At 43.8% G+C, this 21,154-nt stretch overlaps 1 protein-coding gene across 2 annotated transcripts in view; it reads left to right on the plus strand.

Annotated features, from left to right (window-relative positions):
• Positions 1-20,741, plus strand: part of plch2a (phospholipase C, eta 2a) — a 38,699-nt gene extending 17,958 nt beyond the window's left edge. Inside the window, exons 6-20 of one of the 2 annotated variants that reach the window (XM_088006959.1) lie at positions 187-358; positions 1,675-1,782; positions 2,802-2,957; positions 3,808-3,906; positions 4,109-4,209; positions 4,470-4,558; positions 4,862-5,044; positions 5,214-5,321; positions 5,446-5,570; positions 6,530-6,614; positions 7,098-7,244; positions 8,453-8,532; positions 11,897-12,281; positions 17,909-19,524; positions 19,621-20,741. In XM_088006959.1, the coding sequence (XP_087863085.1) occupies positions 187-358; positions 1,675-1,782; positions 2,802-2,957; positions 3,808-3,906; positions 4,109-4,209; positions 4,470-4,558; positions 4,862-5,044; positions 5,214-5,321; positions 5,446-5,570; positions 6,530-6,614; positions 7,098-7,244; positions 8,453-8,532; positions 11,897-12,281; positions 17,909-19,500 (3,430 nt within the window). In that variant the 3' untranslated portion in view covers positions 19,501-19,524; positions 19,621-20,741. Of the gene's footprint in view, positions 1-186; positions 359-1,674; positions 1,783-2,801; positions 2,958-3,807; positions 3,907-4,108; positions 4,210-4,469; positions 4,559-4,861; positions 5,045-5,213; positions 5,322-5,445; positions 5,571-6,529; positions 6,615-7,097; positions 7,245-8,452; positions 8,533-11,896; positions 12,282-17,908 lie in introns of both variants that reach the window. The other variant, XM_088006960.1, reaches the window with a different exon arrangement.
• Positions 20,742-21,154: the final 413 nt, after the last annotated feature.

Genomic DNA, 21,154 nt, shown 5'->3' on the forward strand with positions numbered 1-21,154 from the left:
TTCCACCTACTTTAAATCCTTTAGACAAGTTGGTTAAGTAAGAAACAAAAAGGAGTTTAAAGTGGCCTAAATGAATCAAGCTGATTTTTGCTTGCTGTTCCAACATCTTCTACATAATATCACTATGCTACAGTTGGTAGCATTAGCTGACTGTCACCCATCCAGCCTGTCATTGTCGTTCCTCAGCTACCCGGTGATCCTGTCCATAGAGAACCACTGCAGCGTTCCTCAGCAAAAGAAGATGGCCCAGTACCTGGTGGAGATCCTCGGGGACAAACTAGATGTGTCCAGCGTCAAGGCGGAGGAGTCTGGGAAACTGCCGTCTCCAGAATCTCTCAGGGGCAAGATCCTGGTGAAGGTGAAGTCTGAGTCTTGATGTTTTATGGAGCAGGCTGAGTTTTAGATGCTACAGAGTTTAGATGACCTCCATCAGTGACATTCTTCTCAGTTCGGAGACTTGGTCCCCAGGCTGTTATGACAGGCCCTCCGTTTTATCTGCAGGATGATCTTCACACTGTAAAATCAAAGGCAGAATAACAGACTGAAGTGTGGAGAGGAGTGTGTGAAAATGGTGTGAGAGAGGAGAGGCAACCTGCCTCGCTGTAGGAAGGACATTTCCTCCTGGAGGGATTGTGTGTAGTTGAACCAAACTGTAACTCATCTCATCTGTCATGTTGGGAAAACACAGGTGCATCTTGGGAAATATAAGTATTATTAAGTATAAGTATTATTAAATTTGTGTAAATGAGGAGATTGATACTTATTTACACAATAAGTGTGTAAATATGTATTTACACACTTATTGTGACAGTCACTGAAACAGTGAGGGTAAGCTACACAGTATCATTGTTGAAGAAGCTGGGTATTTCAGAGTGCTGTATGCAAACATATTAATGGAAAGTTCAGTGGAAGGAAAAGATGCGCCAGCAACAAGAATAATTGCGAGATTGTGAAGAAAAGCCAATTCGAGAGCTTAGAGGAGAATCACAAGTAAATGAGTTCTACATGTAGCCATTTCTGAGCCAGAGGTGACGTCTGCAGGGCTGAGGGGAAAATGGTCTGGGCTGCTGCTCATTGCTCCACATCCCTTATTTCTGGAAATCAAGATCATAGAATCTGGATGAAGAGTGAAGAGGCAAAGAATCAAAGCTTGAGTTCCAGTATCCAAAGTCAGAGCAGCCATTGACCAGGACGGCATGCTTCACTAAACCCTTTTCACTGCAGCTAAAATGGAAAAACTGTGAGAAAAATCAAACAACCTTGTCTTCTCAGGATTTCATGATTATGGTTATATGCATAGTGAAATAATCAGCTGATCTGAGTCTTTATCATAATGTTAGAAATGAATTTCTATAAGACAAAATAACATATCTGGAAATCATATTTTATTTATCACTACAGAAGGGTTCAGTGAATGAGCATATGAAACTGGTGGGTTCGGTACCTCAAAAAAGGTTAAGAACCACTTAAAGCAGGGTGTGCTTACTTTTCACTATGACTGCAACCCTTTTCATCTCTCCTTTGGCATCCTCTCTGTGCTAAGTAAAGTCAGTGCTCTACAGCAACTCAGTGTTGGACTTTCGCGAACAGTGCCCTCTTCTAACTTAATGTCTCAGAAAGCTCCTGAGACGGTTGCATCTGTTTATTCAAATATATTTTTCACTTCTGTTGCAGGGCAAGAAGCTGCCTCCTAATATCGACGAGGATGCAGAGGAGGGAGACGTGTCGGATGAGGACAGCGCTGACGAGATGGAGGACGACTGCAAGCTGATGAATGGAGATGTACGTAGCCTCCGCGTTCTCATCGTTTGCAGCAGTCCCCGTGTCCCTGCGCTCAGTAGATGAAACATTAATTTTGCCATGTGTTCACGTTAGTATCAAGCTTTGCTGACAGTGTTCTCTTGGTTGGCTTTGTTCCTACTTTCTGTGCCTGTTTGGTCTTATTTCCTGCTCTCCTCTTCTTCTTTGTCCTCTCTTCTTTTCCTGAACATGTGCTAACTCCTTAAAGTGGAAGGTATCGTATCAAAGACTTCATCTTTAGCCATCTCAGTCATGCTCCATCCGCTCTCATCCTGCCTGTTTAGCTTCAAGCTGTTGGGCGTCAGAACGTTGCCTCAGCTCTCCTCAGAAGGAACCATTTAGACACATGAAGCCGACCGAAACAACATTTATTTAAGAGAAATGATTTTAATCTTTTTCCAGCGACATTACAGAAGTGCTTAAATTTAGCACTTCAATGTGAAAAGTAAAAAAAAAAAAAAGTAGGCCGATTAATATAGTTTACGGTTTTTAAACGCATCAGAACAGATAATCCTCTGAGGATCTGCTGTTACGTTTTCAGTTAATGGATGAAGATTTTTTTTTCTAGGATTCATTTTGTTTATTATAGGAAGAAGAAAATGCAGCATTCAGCTAACAATTCTTTCAAACATTTCAATGAAATGATCCTGCAGTGAAATATTCATTCAAAGTAAAAATAATTCCTCCGACTTAATTTCATGTGGATCTGACTTTTGTGAGTTATTGATTCACATCTGCCATCTTGTGGCTGAACTGTGCATGTGCATTCTACTCAAACTAAACCTGTCTCTGTGAAGACAGCATTGCTGTCTTTCATTTGAACTGTTGGAGGCTGACGATCTGTTGAACTCCTCTATATAACTCTACCGGAGCTGCAGACACATCTGTTTGACACATCAGTGTGAATGTGATGTTCTCTGTTCAAGAGGAAACATTCACAGACTGAATCTGAGCATTATGCCATTCACCATCTAACCTTCCGCTGCTGCTCTGTCCTGCAGACATCAGCTAACAGGAAGCAGGTGGAAAACATGGCTAAGAAAAAACTGGACAACCTGATGAAAGAGTCCAAGATCCGAGACCGGGAGGATCCGGACAGCTTCACCATCGCTGGCCTCCCACCAAGTGGGAAGACCCTTGATAAGAGTGACATCAAGGTAAACACAGAATATAAAGAACAAGCTTGTTATTTACCCAACTAACTCAGTCAGGATGGTCATGTTGAGGACACAATGTCTGACATCTTGTTGTTATGGAGAACACAGGTGAGTGGTGACAGTCAGCTGATTTATGCATTTACTCATGACAATGATCTAAAATAGTTTTTAGGAGACATTAAGGGGTGTGGTCAAGACTGGGAGGAGTGGTGTGAAACAAGTTGCAGTCAGGACAAAAGAAACACTGTTGCTAACTTCGTACCCTTGCTTGGTACCCCTGTCGTGACATTTTAAGAAAGCGGCGAGCGACAAATCTAGCGACTTTTATCTGTTGTTGGAGATTTTTATGGTGACATGTGAAGCACCAATTGCTCTTCAGAGAGCAGCGAGTTTTGCCACGAGGCTCTCCCACTTCCTAATCACTGCAAACCAATATTGTTCTCTGGTTTTGGATGAATTATCTTTCTAAAGTATGCAGATACCATTGAATTTTTGCAAATCACTCATCTACAGATCAGAGCAAAAAAAGACTTTTATACACTTTTATACAGTGTATTTTTGTATTTTTTAAATGTAACCAGTATTTAGATTTAGGCTATCCAAACTTTTGCAATAAGTCCTTAATGTAAGTTCTAATCTCCTAATGTTTTTAGATTTGAGACAAAATAAGTCTGAGCCAAAGGTTTAAAGCAGTTTGAGTTCTTGCATAGTTACATATTTGTGTAATGCTGTCTGTGAAACCATGATCTGATCAGAGTCCTGGACTATGTGAACAGGTAGAACCCTTTTGGTTCCTTCTGGACTTCTCCATTCCTGTTTGAAGGAAAATGACTTTCTTCTCCGGTTAAAGGGTAAAAGTGATGAGGGGACAGACACAGCCGATGAGACCAACCCCAGCAGTACCAAGCGCTCCAGCCGCTCCTTCATCGGAAGCTTCTCCAAGCGCAAGGTTGGCCCTGATGTTTCGCCCTCCGAACGCCTCAGTCAGTCTAGAAATGACAATAAAGGAAGTAGTTTGTTCACACAAATAAGTTCCCTGTAAACTCTTGGAGATTTAAGTTTTAAATTGAAATGGAGCTTGTGTGGACACAATTCAATGAGTTGGTGTTTCCCATGCTGCCTGTCAGGTGACCTTCTCAGTGTTTTTGCAGAAAAAGTCGTCAAAGTTGAAGAAGACGTCGAGCTACGAAGATACAGACACGGACCAGGAGAGCACAAGCAGCGCTTCTCGAGCTCCACCCCACCACAACAAGTACGTGTCCCAGAAACACACACCTTCACTACTCTGTGCGCACTGATGGTGACTAGCAAGGGCCTTTCTTACTGTACCCGTTTTAACTCCTGTGGCCTCCGAGAGAAATGTGATCATGCTGAGTCAGCAAGTCACAGCTGTGAACCCTGAAACAACCTTTTCTGGTTGATGTAAATGTTGCACTTTGATCAATTCCTCTTCTTTTTAATGTAATTACTGTATGGATTTCTAATATTTTAACCCTTTCATTGGCCCCACAGAAAGAAGAAGACCATGAAGCTCTCTAGAGCCCTGTCTGATCTGGTGAAGTACACCTGCTCTGTGGGTCTGTATGATATTGAAGCCCAAGGTGAGTGTAAAATCATCCAGCTAATGCAGGCTGTGCACACGATTTAATTGGATTTATTTATTGTGCTTTTTTAGCTGGAGTGTAGTTGGTTAGTTCTGAGTAGACAGTACCTTCACTAAGTGATCATTGTACTATCAACAACTACATTTTTTTCTGATTCACCAAACTGAAACCTTAGACTGTCTTATTCAAAACTACTCCACTCAGCTCTAGCGAAGTGGATTACAATTCATGCCTCTAAACTACATAATCCATGCAAATTGCACTGTTCTCTGCGAATTAGCTGTTTGTTTTGTGTGGCAGCTAACTGCAGCTGGCAGGTGTCGTCTCTGAGCGAGACCAAAGCCCATCAGCTGATGCAACAGAAAGCTGGATCCTTCATCCAGTTCAACCAGCGCCAGCTGTCCCGGATCTACCCGTCCTCCTACCGGGTGGACTCCTCTAATTTCAACCCCCAGCCTTTCTGGAGCACCGGCTGCCAGCTCGGTAAGAGCTCAGCCAGCCATTTTGGATGAATTTGGACTTTCAGTTTACAGCGCCACACTTTCAGATCTGCTTTCTGCTGCTTCCACAGCCTTGAAGACATTATCTAGTTATTCTGCTCCTCAGTCTAATATCTAATATCTTATTTTACTCTACATTATTGTGATTTCAGTTGCTCTGAATTACCAGTCTGAGGGGCGGGTCCTTCAGCTCAACCGAGCTAAATTCTACAGCAACGGGAACTGTGGCTACATCCTCAAACCCGCCTGCATGTGTGAAGGTCTGTTCAGGAAATATTCCTTCAGGCAGTTTTCCCTCTACCTGCATGTGCTCCGTAGCCTTTCCACTTCTCCACAGTGGGCTCATCAGTTCTCTTTTGAACAAATCTGTCCCACCGGCTTCAGGTGCCTTTAACCCGAACCTGGAGGACCCCCTGCCAGGCCGCATGAAGAAACAGCTGGTGTTAAAGATAATCAGTGGACAACAGCTGCCCAAACCCAAAGATTCAATGCTGGGAGACAGAGGAGAGGTGGGCCTGATTCCTTTGTTTACAAGACACACACCCCTCCTACTGCTCTGTAGAGGTTGTTTCTCCCTGTCACCTCCAAAGGGCAGCATTACACACAACTCACAGCAAAATCACAGAGTTTGCTGTGATTTGTGTATATTGACACAAATGACACTCAATATCCCTGAAAACTGGACAATCAGTCAGATAACACACTCATCTCTGTATAGCACTTTGTATTTATCCTGTAGATTCCTCTGTTGCTCTAGAGTCACCTGCAGCAGCTGAAAGCAAACAGAGGAAGCATTGTAGTGAGGACCATAGTGTCATTGCTGCTGTGGAGAACTACAGCAGCAATGGTATATAAACCACAGGTTTATATACAGACTTTTTAAGGTGCTCTCACATCCTTAAAAACTAATACATTAATGTATCTAAAATTAAGGACTTCAAATATCTTGAATTAATTTCAATAAATGTATGTTGGTATAAAATACGTGACTCACAGGATTTTAAGTTTTGTCATGACAGCTTTTTAAACTTGTATATCCTGATAGGTTAATGTAGTATTTTCTTTTTACCACAGAACTTTTCTGTCAGACAAAAGTTTAAATGGCGCCCCACCAGTTCTTTGGCATGCAGACATCTTCCTTACTTTCTGTGTCTTGAGTCCACGTTACTCCTAACTGACTACTAATATACCCTTACACCTGGCTAGCTAGCTTTTGTGTTATTATTGTAAGTGCAAATTTATTGCCATTTTTATTGCATACATTTATAATGGAGAGAGAGAGATGTTGTCCAGAGGATATTGATAAAGTTACTTTCCTTCAGATGTCGCACGTCAAACCTGTCCACCCGTGCACATTTTGTCTCCTTAGCAACTGTGTTAATAATATCATTGGTTGGTCTGGTTTACTGAGGAGAGTTTTGTTGTTTTTCTATTATCTCCTTAATGCTTTGTGACATCATTGTTTCAGATTATCGATCCGTTTGTGGAGGTGGAGATCATCGGCCTCCCAGTGGACTGCTGCAAAGAGCAGACCAGAGTGGTGGATGACAACGGTGAGTTGTTTGCTAACTGATACCCACCTGATCATCCTAACATGTCATCACTCTGTGTGCTCCAGTTAATGCTTGTATTAGTGCATAAATATCCCGTTTGGTGTGACGGTGTGTGTGGGGACAGAGGAGCTCTGCTTTGACCCACGTATGTTTGTGGTGCTGCTGCTGCTGAATCAGACTCTCACCTTCAGTGTTGGAACTGCATGTTTGGCTCCTGATGTAGAACTGAATACCACAGCGTAATGTGCAGCGACAGCACCTCTCAGTCTGCTGTTTCTGTCTCCCACAAAATCCTGAATAATGAATGAGCACAGAGCTCACTTTCTGTTCGTCTCCTGCACCCTTCTTTCTCTTTTTCTGCACAATCTCCATTTATTTTTCGCATCTTTCTTCTTGTCCTACTCCACTTGCCTCCACCTTTTCCTTTTCCCTCCTCCATATCCACCTTCACCTCATCCGTGACCTCACTCTTGGCTCTTCCAGGGTTCAACCCGATGTGGGAGGAGACTCTGGTCTTCACGGTTCACATGCCGGAGCTGGCCCTTGTGCGTTTCCTTGTGTGGGATCATGACCCCATCGGCCAAGACTTCATCGGACAGCGGACCATTGCTTTCCACAGCATGATGCCAGGTAGGAATCAGAGACGATGACCTTGATCCATCTCTAAAAGCCAGGTTCCAACTGTTTCTCTTTGACCTGTTACCTAATTGAAAGACAAATGAATAGTTGTCTGCAAATAGTGCTTTCTTTTTTTCTGTTCTGATGGTTGGTTTATTATTTCTCTGAAGAGATCAGTATCAAAACTTCCAGTCCCTGAAAATGATTTTAAACAGCAGCTCTGTTGATTACCAGCTTTATATTTAAGAAGGAGCATTATTTTGATATAATAAAAAAAAATCAAAGCAGATTACACTGGATCCTATTAGTGCTGTACTCTGAGAAGGATCATTTTCATGAAACAAAATGTTCTTTTGTAGATATAAGCAGAAAAATTACACAGCTTTGACTTGTAAGAATGTCAAGTTTATCCCTAAAACTAGCTTATACTTGTATGTTATTATCATGTAGTAATTATAGAGGAACTTTATTCAGACTTTATTGTATTTTCAAAGTGTAAAATCTCAATAAGAATAATTTGGCAAAACAACTGATATTTTACACATAAAAACAACTAAACCAAACTAAGTTTCTGTCTAAAATGAATCGTAGAATTTTTTACTGCATGATTCAGTTTCTGCTCATTGACATGATGATAAGGTAAAACTGGGGCAAATAAAATGGGTGAAAATTGTAGACAATGTAAAAAATTAATGGAAACCTGCACATCGTAGCCTCTCTGTTCTTCCTGTCTTCATTCTACCATAAATCAAACCAATGACATTTTGCACATGTGGGCTGTCAAAAACCAAGCTGGCATTCCAGAACCACATGACTCATGAAGCGGACCTCAACTGAGCTGCTGTAGAGCATGGCCTATGAAATAATTGCCTGGATACTCCTGAAATTTAAAGCATTGCTGGTGTTTGGACACCATTATGCTCTTATCGTATTCAATAGCTGCTACTGAACAAAGAACACTTAGCTGAAGTCTAGTGATCTGTTCAGTGTGTTGATGGTTAGAAATGAGGTAGCCACTATTTGTCTGGACCTCACTCGCTCCCTGTTCTAAATCTGCCGATTCAAGGCAGTAGGTTGACTTCAACCCTCCATCCTGCCTTGCCACCCCAGGTCTTTCACCAAGCACACACAAAGACGTCATAATCTCCTAAAAATGGCTTGTTGGCATGCTACACAAGTTGTATGTCCTCAGAATTACTGATGCTGGGATCTGTGTGCAGGTTATCGCCACGTTTACCTGGAAGGTATGGAGGAAGCTTCCATTTTTGTTCATGTGGCTGTGAATGACATCACCGGTAAGGTAGGTACTTCCTGAGGAGGCCATCCTCTTCTCTAATTCTATGTTTGACACAGGCCTGGGTCTTTTCACACATGATTGTGTGCTAGTAGTGGTTGACCTGCAGAGAATGCTCTGGGGAACATTCTCTAACCAATCAGGCCATTCTGTCTGTTGGAGTTTCAGGAAATGCACAGCCAAAGGTTGGACAGTTAAAAGAACGTGTTTTGCAAACTCTGCTGCTTCAGTTTTTATTCAGTGTTTATAGATTGGTCTGTGGAGTGATTGGATGCATTCTGATAAATGGCCAAGAGTTTTGCATCTTAACTTGTCATCAGCCTTTAAAGAAGCCATTCAGAGGAGGTGAAATGTCTCCAGGGAGCAAAAGATCTCCTCTTGCTTTTAATTCAACACACTATGAACTTGGTAGACTGAAGAACAACACTAGTTTGCTAAATTTACTGAGACCGTCACAATCTTGGGATGCTGATATACTAAAAGTCAAACTTTGGTAGGTGTTTGCAAGTACCTGAACTTTTCATGCGTGTGAGGAGATCCGATTTCTACTCATGAATGTCTGAACCTCACTTCTCCTCCTTAACGAGAGACACTTCAAACCTGCAGTATGTAACTTTTATAGTTTTATAGAAAATGTTGTTTTTTTTACATATGGTGGTATAACATTTTCCTGTAGCAGTAACTTATTTCTTATTACTTTTTAAGTAAAGTGTCAGGTTTAACATTAGTATATAAAGCAGCACTAGATCACCATTTGGCTTTTCATTGTATTTCTTTTGTCTCGTTTGTCTGGATGCTCTCTGTGTCTCCAGCCATGCTGTGAATGACCGCTTTGTTCTTCATAATGTCCTCACTTTGAACTTCCTTTTCTCTGCTGTCTCTGTGTGCTTCCTGTTGTGATTTCTGTCTCGGTCCACCCCACATCTTCTTTTCCCCCCTCTTTCATCCTCTCTCAGATTTTTCCCTCTCTTCCTGTGTCTGTTTCTGATTTCAGTGGAACCGCCTCTTACCACACTCTAACGGCAGGACAGTTTTAGGAGCCTTGAAGCTGCAACTTAAATCTCAGGTGTAGTGAGCTCCAGTTGGCATCTTGCATGAGCCACAACCTCCACCTTAACAATCCACCACCCAACACACTTATCAGCCATATTCTGGCATAAGGAACTCAGGCCAACTCATGCTGCACATGAGTTATGAAGCCTTGAACTGGCTGCATTCATTACCCCCCGACTCCCCCAAGTAGATCCAACGTCAGAAATACCATGTCAAGAAATCTGTTTGGCTGTCTTCACTTTCAGTCCTCAACTACACTCCTGATATATCGTTTGGGGAAAAAAATAATTGACATCAAGGTGAAATTTACAACAAACTCCCAATAAACCGGGCAGGACCAGCATCATGACGCATCAAAAGGTCCTTTTTAGTATTCTCCAGACACTCAGTGAAAACAGCAGCTTTCAATAGATGGAGATTCAAATACCGTCAAAGCTCACACCACCATTACACAAACACAGCCCTTCTTACGAGGGTTAGAGTAATTACATAGTTAATTGTTACATGGTTCATCTTTTTATTTAATTTAATTTTACTATTGAACTTTAGAGACTAAGTAAAAATAGTGTGGCAGCTAGCTGTTCTCTATCTGTCTCATGGAAGTTGAAAAGAATTAGTTTCATTACTGCCACTAAATCTAATGTGTGCTATATAAATTGTTAGCATCAGTATTGTTGAATATTCCATATATACCTGAACCTTTATTCTAGATAGTTGTGTAAGTGGCGCACAGCGGCAAATGTATGAACAAGTCGGCAGAGCAGAAATGATGATATGAGTCGATACAAAATGCAGTTTTTGAATTATCAACCACTTTTTGCTTAATGCTGAGTTCAGTTTCACTGCCCCAGACCTGATCACTACCAGACCAGTAGGATCAAGAAATCATTTGAATTACACAAAGTAGGCCGAAAGATCTAAAAAAAAAAATAAACGCATCACATCCTCATCAAAACATTTAAGAAGACCTGAAACAGTCTTTGACTTATTTCAGTCTGGATAGCATTGACAAACCATTAGCAGGACTTTGGAACAATCACAGCAAAAGCTGTTATGTATTATTGGAGTATACAGTATTGGAACAATGGTGATCCATTTCAGATGATGTTGCATGACTTGTGGTTGCATGAAACACCATGATGGAAAACCGTCTGTGGCTAAATGAAAACAATATGCAAAGAAAGGAGGAACAAAATGTGTCTACGGTGGAGAAAATACATATTTCTAGTTTCTAACTTCTACTTACTTAACTTGTAGTTCTACATTTCTTAAATGCTTGATGCAGATATTAGATTTAGGGTCAGGGTAATTCGTATGATTTTTTCCCTTAATGCCCTTTTCGAATTTCCTCCTGGTCTGTTATTACAATTAGTTCATTAGGAAAAATGAACTAACGAATCATCAGTATGGAAATCTGTCAGGGAGCAAATAACTTTTTAACACACTGTAGGTGCATTTCTACACAAACATTTTTTTATTATTCTTATACTTCTTGAGTAATGTTGTCAGACACTTTGATCTGTGTATTAAAAAAAAGAAAGGGAAATATCCTCTGCAAATTTTTTTTCATTCATCTTGAGGTATTTTGTGCTGAAGAAAGAGAAAGCAGAGTTCAGTGCTCTTCCTCTGTTGCAAAGCCTTGATCTACAGCGGTTTCTGTTTGGAATCTAATTCCAACTAATGTTTATTAGATTGTTATCAACCTGCTCTTCCATGTGCCGGAAAGACACCTTCTACCTGATCCCACTAACACTCCTTTTTGTTTGCTCTGCTCAGTTGTAATCTTCATCTCCTGAGTTTCTCAAGCATTACCATCATTGTCCAACTGTCTAAGTGTTCAGACAGTGTGAACTAGCCCTGAACATGTAGCATGTTAAAGCATTTTCTAGTTCCCAGCCAAGTTCTTTGTGTTCTACAAACAGACAATGTCCAGCTGGAAAGTTAATCCAGATGTGCAATAATCAAGTTATCATAGTAAGAGTCAGAATATTTTACCTTCAAGGATACAGTTTTCCATTCAAATGTTTAGGTTTCTACATGTCAGACAGCTGATGAAGACTAGTTTAACAGATAAATGGCTTGGGGGCGAAAAAGGATATGTGGGATGATTTGAAACTTTTGCACATTGCTGTATGGTTGATCCATTTACAGATGCTTCTTCTGTAAATGTGTGTGTGTATAATATGTGCATGCATACTTACTGTGTCAAAATGGTTTGTGTATTTTTTTTTTCTAACACAGATGAGTCCCTTCACATGTGGAAACATCAGCCCCTGATTGATTCAGTGTTTTTCACCACTTCCTGTTTCTTCCACAGGCCAGAGCAGCCGGTGGTATAAAGGGTCTGTTTCACAGAAACCCAAAGCAGGCTTCCCTGGACAGCCATGCTGTTGTGCACCCCGGCCGTAAGCACCCGTTCGGTGCCCACCTCCTGCGCCGCACCGCCAGCGCCCCCACCAGAGGCCAGCCCAAAGTTAAGAAGGGCTTCCCTGAGCTCGCCATCGACACCAAAGATTACAGCTCGGAGGGGGCAAGTGAGGAGCGGGAGTCTGAGGACAGAGACAAGGCATCTGCGGCCACATCCTACCAGTTCACTCCTTCACCACAGCATCACATCGGGGAATCGGTGGATCCCCGCCAAGCCAAGGGCTCCTGGGACCGTCCTGACACGAACGGAGCTCTCCACCCAGAGGAGAGCAAAGGTAAGAGCTCACCTTTTGCTCAGCGCCGACCCATGAGTGAACCTCTAAAGCGGGCCAGCCGTCTCCGCTTTCACGAGCCGCTGGACATGAAGCCAGGCGTGTTTGCTCGAGTGGCTCTCAGTAGCTCAGGTAGGGTGGGCATGTCCTCCAACTGCATCACCTGTGTGATTGGCTCCAAGGAGAGTCCAGAGGCCGAACGAAAGGTTGAGGAAACACAAAAAGGCAAGTCTGGAAAGACGGACGGGGACAGACAGGAGAGAAATGTTCGTTCAGACCCAGACAAGAGACGAGCTCAACAAGATGCAGTTACCAAGACAGCAGCTGCCCCTCCTGACTTACAGCAGCCTCTGTCCAAAGCCACTTCCTGCATGGAATCCCAGTTTCAGTGGCCTCATCAGGCTGTCCTATGTACCGCCCCGTTCTCCAGGTCAAAGGCCAGACAGACTCTCGGTCCCCAACACCTCCGGCCTCATCCTCAAGCTCATGCCAGGAGCATCCGGTCCTGCAGCGTTCCACGCAGGCGCTCCCCTAACGCCGTTACACCTGCACCTTGCATGGCTCCAGACTGCAGGACCAGCCTATGCTGGCAGCAGACCACCCCCCCCAACTATGGGTCTGTCTGTGGCTCATCAACCACTCCATTAAAACCCCTGACTGTGAGTGAAGCTCTGTTGCTCAGCGACAGCAGCAGCTGTGACAGTCTGAGCAGCTTGGAGTCGCCTCCCATGCTGCCTCCGCGCTCTGTCCTCAACAGCCGCAAGAGGGCGGTAGGGACCCTGCAGCGCGAGATGAACGCCCTGTTTGCCCAGAAAATGGAAGAGCTGCACCATAAGTCCCCCATGTTTTTTGCTGGTAAGATGAGCCTGAGGCCAACCTGGTGGTAGCTGTAGACGAGCTTCTGTTATAGACTTGGAGTCGATGTTTGGTAGTGGATGTAGGTCCAACCTTAGTCCTCTGTAGTGAGAAACCTTTTCACCCATTGTGTCCCAGATAGAATGGCGGTAAACATGAGTCCAGCGTAGTTGTAGTCATAGTACTCTGTTTTTCTTTATTCTACCAAACTCGTTGAGTCAAATATTTTATTGAAACAGTCTTCTAATAAGTAACTCGGTTTGTTTCTCTAAATATCTCCTTCCTGATGTTACCAACCTGCTCAACAGATGAGAACAGTGGTAAGTTTTTTGTAAACTGGGATTAGTTTGATGTCGTTGTGAAAGCGTAGCTCTCAGACATCTGTTTCACCAGCCAGCAGAGAACTGCAGCTCTTTAATTCTCAGGTCTGTGAACCCATAGATTAGACGGCTCAGATTTTATTCTAAAGTTCTGAACAAACCAGAGCAGCTGTAGCACTATGTTGATTTACTAGACATGAAGGTTTTTTACTCGGATTCTATTAATTTGGCACAAAAAGCAAAATTGTTTTTTTGTTGTTTTTTTTCCACTTTAAGAATGTTTCTTGAAAATATATTTTGTATGTTAAAGGCTTTATTCTCGCTTAAATTTCTACACATTTGGAAAAAGGGGTTAAGCAACAGAATCGAGTTTGCAGGTAAAACATTCTTTCTGCCTATACCAAGCAGGTTTTGGTGGAGGCAGTGTGATGCTGTGGGTCGGCATCTCCAAGGCCTGTCCTTATTGGAGCCAGTCTCAGATCAGATAAATCAAGATGAGATTCTCTGAGAGGGTGAAATGGCCTGGTGCCCACCCTGATCTCAGCTCCACTGAACATCTGTGTTCAGCTTGAGCGTTCCCATCATGACAAGTAGTCAGTAGTAGCAACTACACTGGCAAACAGGCTGGAAGACTTCCTGTTTTAAAGAAAAGTAAAACCTTCCTTGAAAGTACTACAGCCAAGCAGAACGCCAGGCTGGTTGTAGCTTCTATAGAGAGAAAAACAACTAACAAAACATGACGTTAATAGTTGAAATGACAGCAGCTAACCACATTTTGCGGAACATAAGCAGCTGCTGTTTTCGCCTGCTTTGAGCCCGGCGGTGCAGCTACCATGCAGCTTTCTACCAACATGTTTTGAAAGGCTGGACTGCTGTGTGATGAAGAGGACAGCACAAGCTTGCGATAGAATATGCTTCAATGAAAGTGACAGTGAGAGCGACAACGAAAACGAGATTCACTGTTAAGTTCTGATGCTGAAGACTTTATTTGGTTTAGTGCACAGTAGGAAGATAAAGATGGTTATTAGTTACTTTTCCTGCTGTACTACTGTATATTTTTTTATTAGGCAGACGTTTAGTAGACTCTGGTATATTTCTGTATTTTTCCAGTAAGTACTCATTTCATTAAAAGTAAAAAAATGAATCACATTTTCTGTGTAAATACCTCATGTTACAACATGGACACCTGCATCTTAGAAACCGATGCAGCCTTTATATGTACACTTATTTTTACTTAGTAGGTTTAAGTTAGTAGGCATCAGTAATGTGGACTAGTAGCTCAAACATTCACACTAGACCTTTATTTTTTTGTTGTTTTAATAGAGCAGTGGTTCTGGATTGTATATTTTGGAAGTTTAATCATTCCGACCCGGTTCATTAATTGTAACGTTCCTGAGCTTCATGGTATATCCATGTTCTACTAAGCTGGAGTCCAGGAAGGTTTCCTGTGTGATGGGCTGAGCTCAGAGTCACGAGTTTCTGATGTTTCCTCTGCGTCCATGAGAAACCTCCTGCTCACATGATGGATTTCCTTGTTTTGCTGTTCTGGTTGGACCCAGCTGTTCCACCCTGATGCTCCCCTCTTCCCCTCTGCCTGCTGGTAGATCATGTGATGGAGATATTTTATATGCAAATGGCTCTTTTGGGGAAAGCAGAATGTGTTTAGAGTTGTTAGGTTCTGGCTGCGCTGGAGTAGATCATAGTCATATGATGTTGGCAGATGTATGCTATAGTAAGCCTGTTCCAGACCCAGTTTCTGTGTATAACATCATGATATTAGAGAGCAACATGTCCTGATGAGTTGCGTTCTGTCCTACAAGCTGCTGCTTGCCTGCTTCTCTTCCTCCTTCTCGTTGCAGTTTGGATAATTCCCTGTTTTCCTCTCTGTTCCTCTTTGCACGCTTTCTCTGTTCCTAGTGCAGAATTGAGGGGATGACCAGAGCCAGGTAAACTCACTACATGCATGCCAGCAGTACTGCAACACCTTCACTTCACTGTCCTTTCTGACACCAACCATCTTTTCTCCATCTGCCCTTTGCTCCTGGGGATGGGATTTATTCATTTGTTTATTTTGGGGGGTGGGGGGCAGAGTAAAAAAAAAAGAAAAAAAAAAGCCTTAAACAAGAATAAAAACAGAAGAATGTTTCCTAACGAATGACGACAATCAAACTATCCCAGAAGATTGATGGAGAAAACGGGAAATACCCTCCATGGATTTGTGTACAAAAGTGGCGAGGTGGGCTCACAGTGGGTGTTTTTCAGTAACTGGGTGGTCTTTAATGGCAACGGGGGTGTAGAGTTCTTCCTCTCTGGCAAGCTTCAGCATAACAATATGCTAACATGTAGACAGTTTAAACAAGTTAATAAAATCAGAATTTCTGTAGGTTTTCAGCATTTACACCCATTTATTTTCTTTTGCACCGCTATTTCCATGAACAAAGCCATTGTGATCTAATTCATTCTTGCTCTCAAAATCATCTACAGATGTGTGACAGGATTCTGAAAATGACCACACTGTGTCCATTTTCAGAATCGTGGCTCAAATTAATGTCTGATAGAAGCTTGAACCTTTCAAATCAGCATAGTGACTGCATCCAGGGCTGTGCTAGCTTTAGCCATGTGATCTGGTTAAACCCTTTGGAAAGTGATTGTTTCTTTCTGTATTTCTAAAGTTTAGTAATAAACTAAATTATTAAAGTTTCTATTCTGTGCTTTTCTTTGTACATTGACTGGTCGAACAAAAATGAGATGGAGAGTTTATTCCTCAAGTTGACTTTAGGTTGTTTTTGGGGGTGAGGGGGCTGTCCAAAGGATAGAAATAAGTCATTCACGTTACGTATGTTTTTATATTTCACAACAGAGAGATTGCAGTCTAATGCAGAAATTCAAATGGTTTGTTTCTCCTCAGCATCATCCATTTACATCTCATCACTATTTCACCCGTGAATTATTGCTTGTGTGTTAACAGTAAATGTAGCACTTTTTGCACTTTAATTGAAACATTACACACTGCTGCAACATTGGAACAAATATATTCTGCTTCTAATGGGAAAAGCGATAAAGAAATCAATCTTCTGATGCATAGTGTTATTTAATACACTATAGTTCACACCTGTTATTACACACAGGTGTGAACTCCTGATTTCCAGTGAGAGAAACTCTAAACGCTTCACTGTAGAGACACAGCTGTAGACATATTCAAGGAATTAGAATATGTTCTGATGAGGCTTGTTTGTTCAGATTAGAAGTACTTTTTATGCATAACCTTTAAGCAGGTATTCAGTATACTTTTCATTAAATTCACATTTCTGTATTAATATATTAGTGTATATTTATTGTTATTGTTGTTATTGGTCAGATTTAATATTCTAACCTTAAATGTCATGTTTTCATTAACCGCAAGAAGACACTCATCATAATTACCAGATATAAAGTCTATGTGAAATGAATCTGTTTCATTTGGTGAATTGCCTTATTGACTCTATGTTCTACACACCATTGCTCAAATTGAGATCCTCAGTGTGAAAAAGCTTGATTGACCAGCACAGAGTCCTGACCTCAACCTGACTGAACAACTTTGTAATTAATTGGTGCAGAAACTCAGAGCGAGGCCTGAGTTTCTGACCCAAGAGGTGCGTTTCTGTATGAATGACCAAATGGTCCATCATATGGATTAAGAATCAGATGTTGTTTAAGTTAGAGGGTTTGTGAAGATGGATGACCGAATAAGCTTGATAATGTAGTGCATTAAAAACCAGCTAGCTTGTTTTAGATCCACCTGTTTGGCCCACTGATTACAGCCTTAAGTATTGATTCTGAACTGAAATGCAGAATCAGTCTGCTGCTTTTTCTGTTTCTTCTTTCAATGCCGTTGCTGGTTCATCTGCAGGAACCTGCCTAATAGACAAATTTGCAGGTTGTGACGAGGTCATGAAGACGACGCGGGAGTAGAAAAGATTCGTATGAAAGCGGCGGCGTCGTGGCGTGGCATGTCTGCTAGCACGCTGCTGGCTTCTGACGTGGTCTGAGGCTGAGCTGGCAGCTCGTGTTTGCTGGAGGGAATCTGGACCGTGTCGTGATGCGTGGAGGGAACTTGGCAATGTCCTCACTGCCGTCACTCTGCAGGAGGTTTTCCAGATTAGCTCGAGTCCAGCTGTCTTCTGATGGGTCGTGTAGGCTGGAGAGTGAAGCGGGTCTTTCCTGCTGCATTTCCTCAGCTCTTAGTGTTGCATCTCAGCTCCTGACTGAGTGACACGGGGAAAACATGGCGTACTGTCATGGCTGACGTTCCGTCTCCTGGTCGCATCCAAACACATGCAGACACGTAAATAAAACTGTGCTATTAAGATTACATACCATTGCATTACACTGATGAAAGCTGGCTGTGAACATTAAACTGAACAGGATGATGGACTCCATGTGGTTACTAAGGTTTCTTTGCTGCTCTCTCCTCAGACTCTTCCACGGTGCAGGAATCAAACTCCCCTCCTCGCATTCCTTCACTAAAAGGGGGAAATCCCAGTAGCAGCTGTTTGATCCGCTCTGCCTCCAGTCCAGAGCAGAGCCTGTCACCGCATCGCTCCACTCCTACATCGCTGCATCCACCATCAGCTGTTCCTTCAGCCTCTACACCCGGCAGTCCCCTGTATGGCGCAGCGCACAGCGCCACTAAAGTCAGCAGAGACATTAAAGCCTCCACGTCTTTCCCTCCCAACAATCCCGTAGAGATGGCTGAACCGTCTCTGTCCCCCCGAGTCGCCCGGGCAACAAGAGGCGCCCTGGAGGAGAAGATACCAGAACGGAGGAAAACACCAGAAACTCTCGCTCCAGGAGAAAGAAGGCCTCAAAGAGCAGAGCCCCCAGGTGAAACACGGCCCCCGGGAAGCCTGGGGCCCCCAGCTGCTCAGCCTCCCCAGGCCAGGAGAGCTCTCTTCAGCTCCCCACCACAACCTGTCCCAGTAAGACGGGCAAAGAGCGAAGGGCACGTTCTGGGGGAGGGAGCCAAGCCGGCCCAGTCGGCTGTACCAGAGGTCTGTACAGACGCCACCATGAACGACCGGCTCTGGAGCAAACTGGAGCCCGGCAGCCACAGGGACAGCATGTCCTCGTCCTCCAGTATCTCCTCCAACGATACGGTGATTGACCTGTCTCTACCTAACCTGGCCAGAAGGAGCCTCTGCATTCTGCCCAGTCCCAGTAACGGTTGCGACGCCTCCTGGATGGACTGCCGCCGCGCCGCGCCGCCTCCCTGCGACACGGTGAGGGTCAGCAAGAGCAAGTCCAACCCCAACCTTCAGCAAAGGAGCTGTCCCAAAGACGAGCTTAAGCCCCGCCCACTGCAGCCAGCCCAGAACGCTGCAGACGAGTCACCTGGCAGACTGACCCAAAGAAGGCACACCTGGTGCCGGCTTTACATGGAAGGACTCAAGCAGGCGTCGCCCAAAAGGCCGAGCGGCGCTGCAACCTCAGCCCCATCCATGTCAAAGAGTCTCGGAGACCTGACCTCTGAGGACATCTCCTGCAACTTTGACAGCAAGTACCGCAGCATCAGCCGCAGCTTCATCGTACGGCCCAGCAGAGATGTTCTCCGTAAGGGCAGCGCTCCGAGGAGCCGGCCGCAGAGCGACCTGACGGAGCAGCTGCGCAGGCTGACCGACGTGGAGCCCCTGAGTCCCTGTGACTTCATCCCGGAGGGCGGAGCCAGAGGCACGGTGGGGCAGGAGGCCGAGGAGACGCTGGTGAGGCGGACCTCCTCCAGGAGCCAAAGCAGGGTCCGCTACATCGCCAACAGGGCCAAACAAGCCCAGGAAAGGAAGCGGCTGCAGGGTTTGCTCCAGGCTAGGAGTGCTAGCTTCAGCTTCACTGGGAGCACTGGCAGTGGAGTTGCTGGTCCCATGGAGGAGCGGGGGAACCCAGAGGGAGCGTGCTCCGTGGGCCAGAGTCCCTGCAGCAGCCTGGACCTGCTGAGTCAGCTGGAGTCCCCCTCCCACGTACAGCCCCCCGTGACAGCTGACAGCACCCAACTGTTCTTCAGGCTGCAGCTCTGAGAACGGGCCGACTTGGAACTGATGGTGGGAGACGCAGCTAGAAACTTGTTTTGAATCCATTTCCTCCGATTTTTTTTTTTTTTTTTTAAACATGTCATATCTGCTGGTTTCTCCCAGCAGACCGTCTCACCAAGCAGAGCATCTGATCCCGTCTCAGTTGAACTCAAACGACCACCACTCGTAGAAACCAGGAGGTGCTTTTCCTCCGCAGGAACTGGGAGGCAGGGATGAGCCCCGCCCCCTCTGCTCACCTTCCCATCGCTCACTTCCTGGTTCAAGCTTACACACTGAGGATGCAGATACTGTAATACTGTACTCACCGGTCACACTGTCACCCTGCAGAAGGTTCTGGTTGCCCCCTTAAACTCCCCCACCCACCCCCACCACACACACACACACACACACACACCGTTCTCTTCACCATCCCCTTACCTGGTACAGTTTCTTTTAAAGCAACAGGCTCTGCCCTGTGGAAGTTGGAAAATGGACTTTAGTGAAAAGTTTTTATATAATATATTAACTGACATTTGTGTTGAATCTGACCTGCTCTCATGTTTCTGTATTTTTTTAGACATGACCTCACAGTAGCAATAGATACTAGAGAATAGGATTTTAATACTTTTTTTAATTTGCTTGAACTTTTTAGATATAAATTAGATTGTTTACGTGGAGGCATTACCAACTCGTTATTATTATTAGCAATATTTTGAACATGATAGCATGTCATGAAGAAAAATGTACAGTTTGATGCTGACAGTTTTGTCTTTGCTGAAAAAGATGGACTGGTTTTTCAATGCAGGATTGAAAATGTCGACTTTTTTTTTTTAAAGGACTAATTCTAGTCGTTCTGCTGTAACCGGACTGAGCTCCTTTCTGTTGACTGTAGTCCGTGGCATGTCCAGGCGCCGACACCCTGTTCTTTAACTGAGCCGCTTCGACCCGGTCCTTTATGTTGACCGCATGCCTTTTTAAGCACACTACTGATTTCCTCCATTTTACCAATGCTTTTTATATGAAGATTTAAGATTTTAGCCGCTTTTTGGATCACCTCGTGTTGGGGAGCAGGGCATCACGTCCGGATCCCTGTTTTCGTTTCTCCGTGCTACTAAAGGAAGATGGAAATGATCTTGTTTGTTCCGTTTGCCCTGCCGTCCAAGTTCTTTGAGCAGAAACTCTCAAGACAATATTAAGTTCAAACAATGTGTAATTATGACATAAATAAAACTCGGATAACACTGAAACGCCTCACACCTCATTTGCTTCATTTGTGTCTAATTTGTCAGAAGCTGCCTGAGTTCCAGAAAGCCGGAGGATTCATTAACGGAGCAGCTAAACTGAGGCTGACGCAGACTGACATGAACCAGCCTCTGGCCTTGGTGTTGGCAGCTCCAATTATGTCCTCTGCTTGGGTCTTCGTTTAGCAGCCATCACTCCTCCCAGCCTCTGCAGCAGGAGGGGAGAAAGAAGAACAGACCCCCCACAGGAGCAAGGAATGCTCCAGGACAAAGAGACTGGGCAAAAAAAGAACAAGTTCAACGGATCGTTAAGAGACGGAAAACATGTTTGTTGTAATTTCTTGCGTACCAAGAAAAGATCAGTCTTCCTCACTACGTTTTAGAACGTTGCTTAAATTGGTTTGAGGATTTTTATTTTT

Source organism: Poecilia mexicana, unplaced genomic scaffold, assembly GCF_051168715.1.
Source record: "Poecilia mexicana isolate PSO_F unplaced genomic scaffold, ASM5116871v1 scaffold_7, whole genome shotgun sequence".
In the NCBI taxonomy this organism is placed as follows: domain Eukaryota; kingdom Metazoa; phylum Chordata; class Actinopteri; order Cyprinodontiformes; family Poeciliidae; genus Poecilia; species Poecilia mexicana.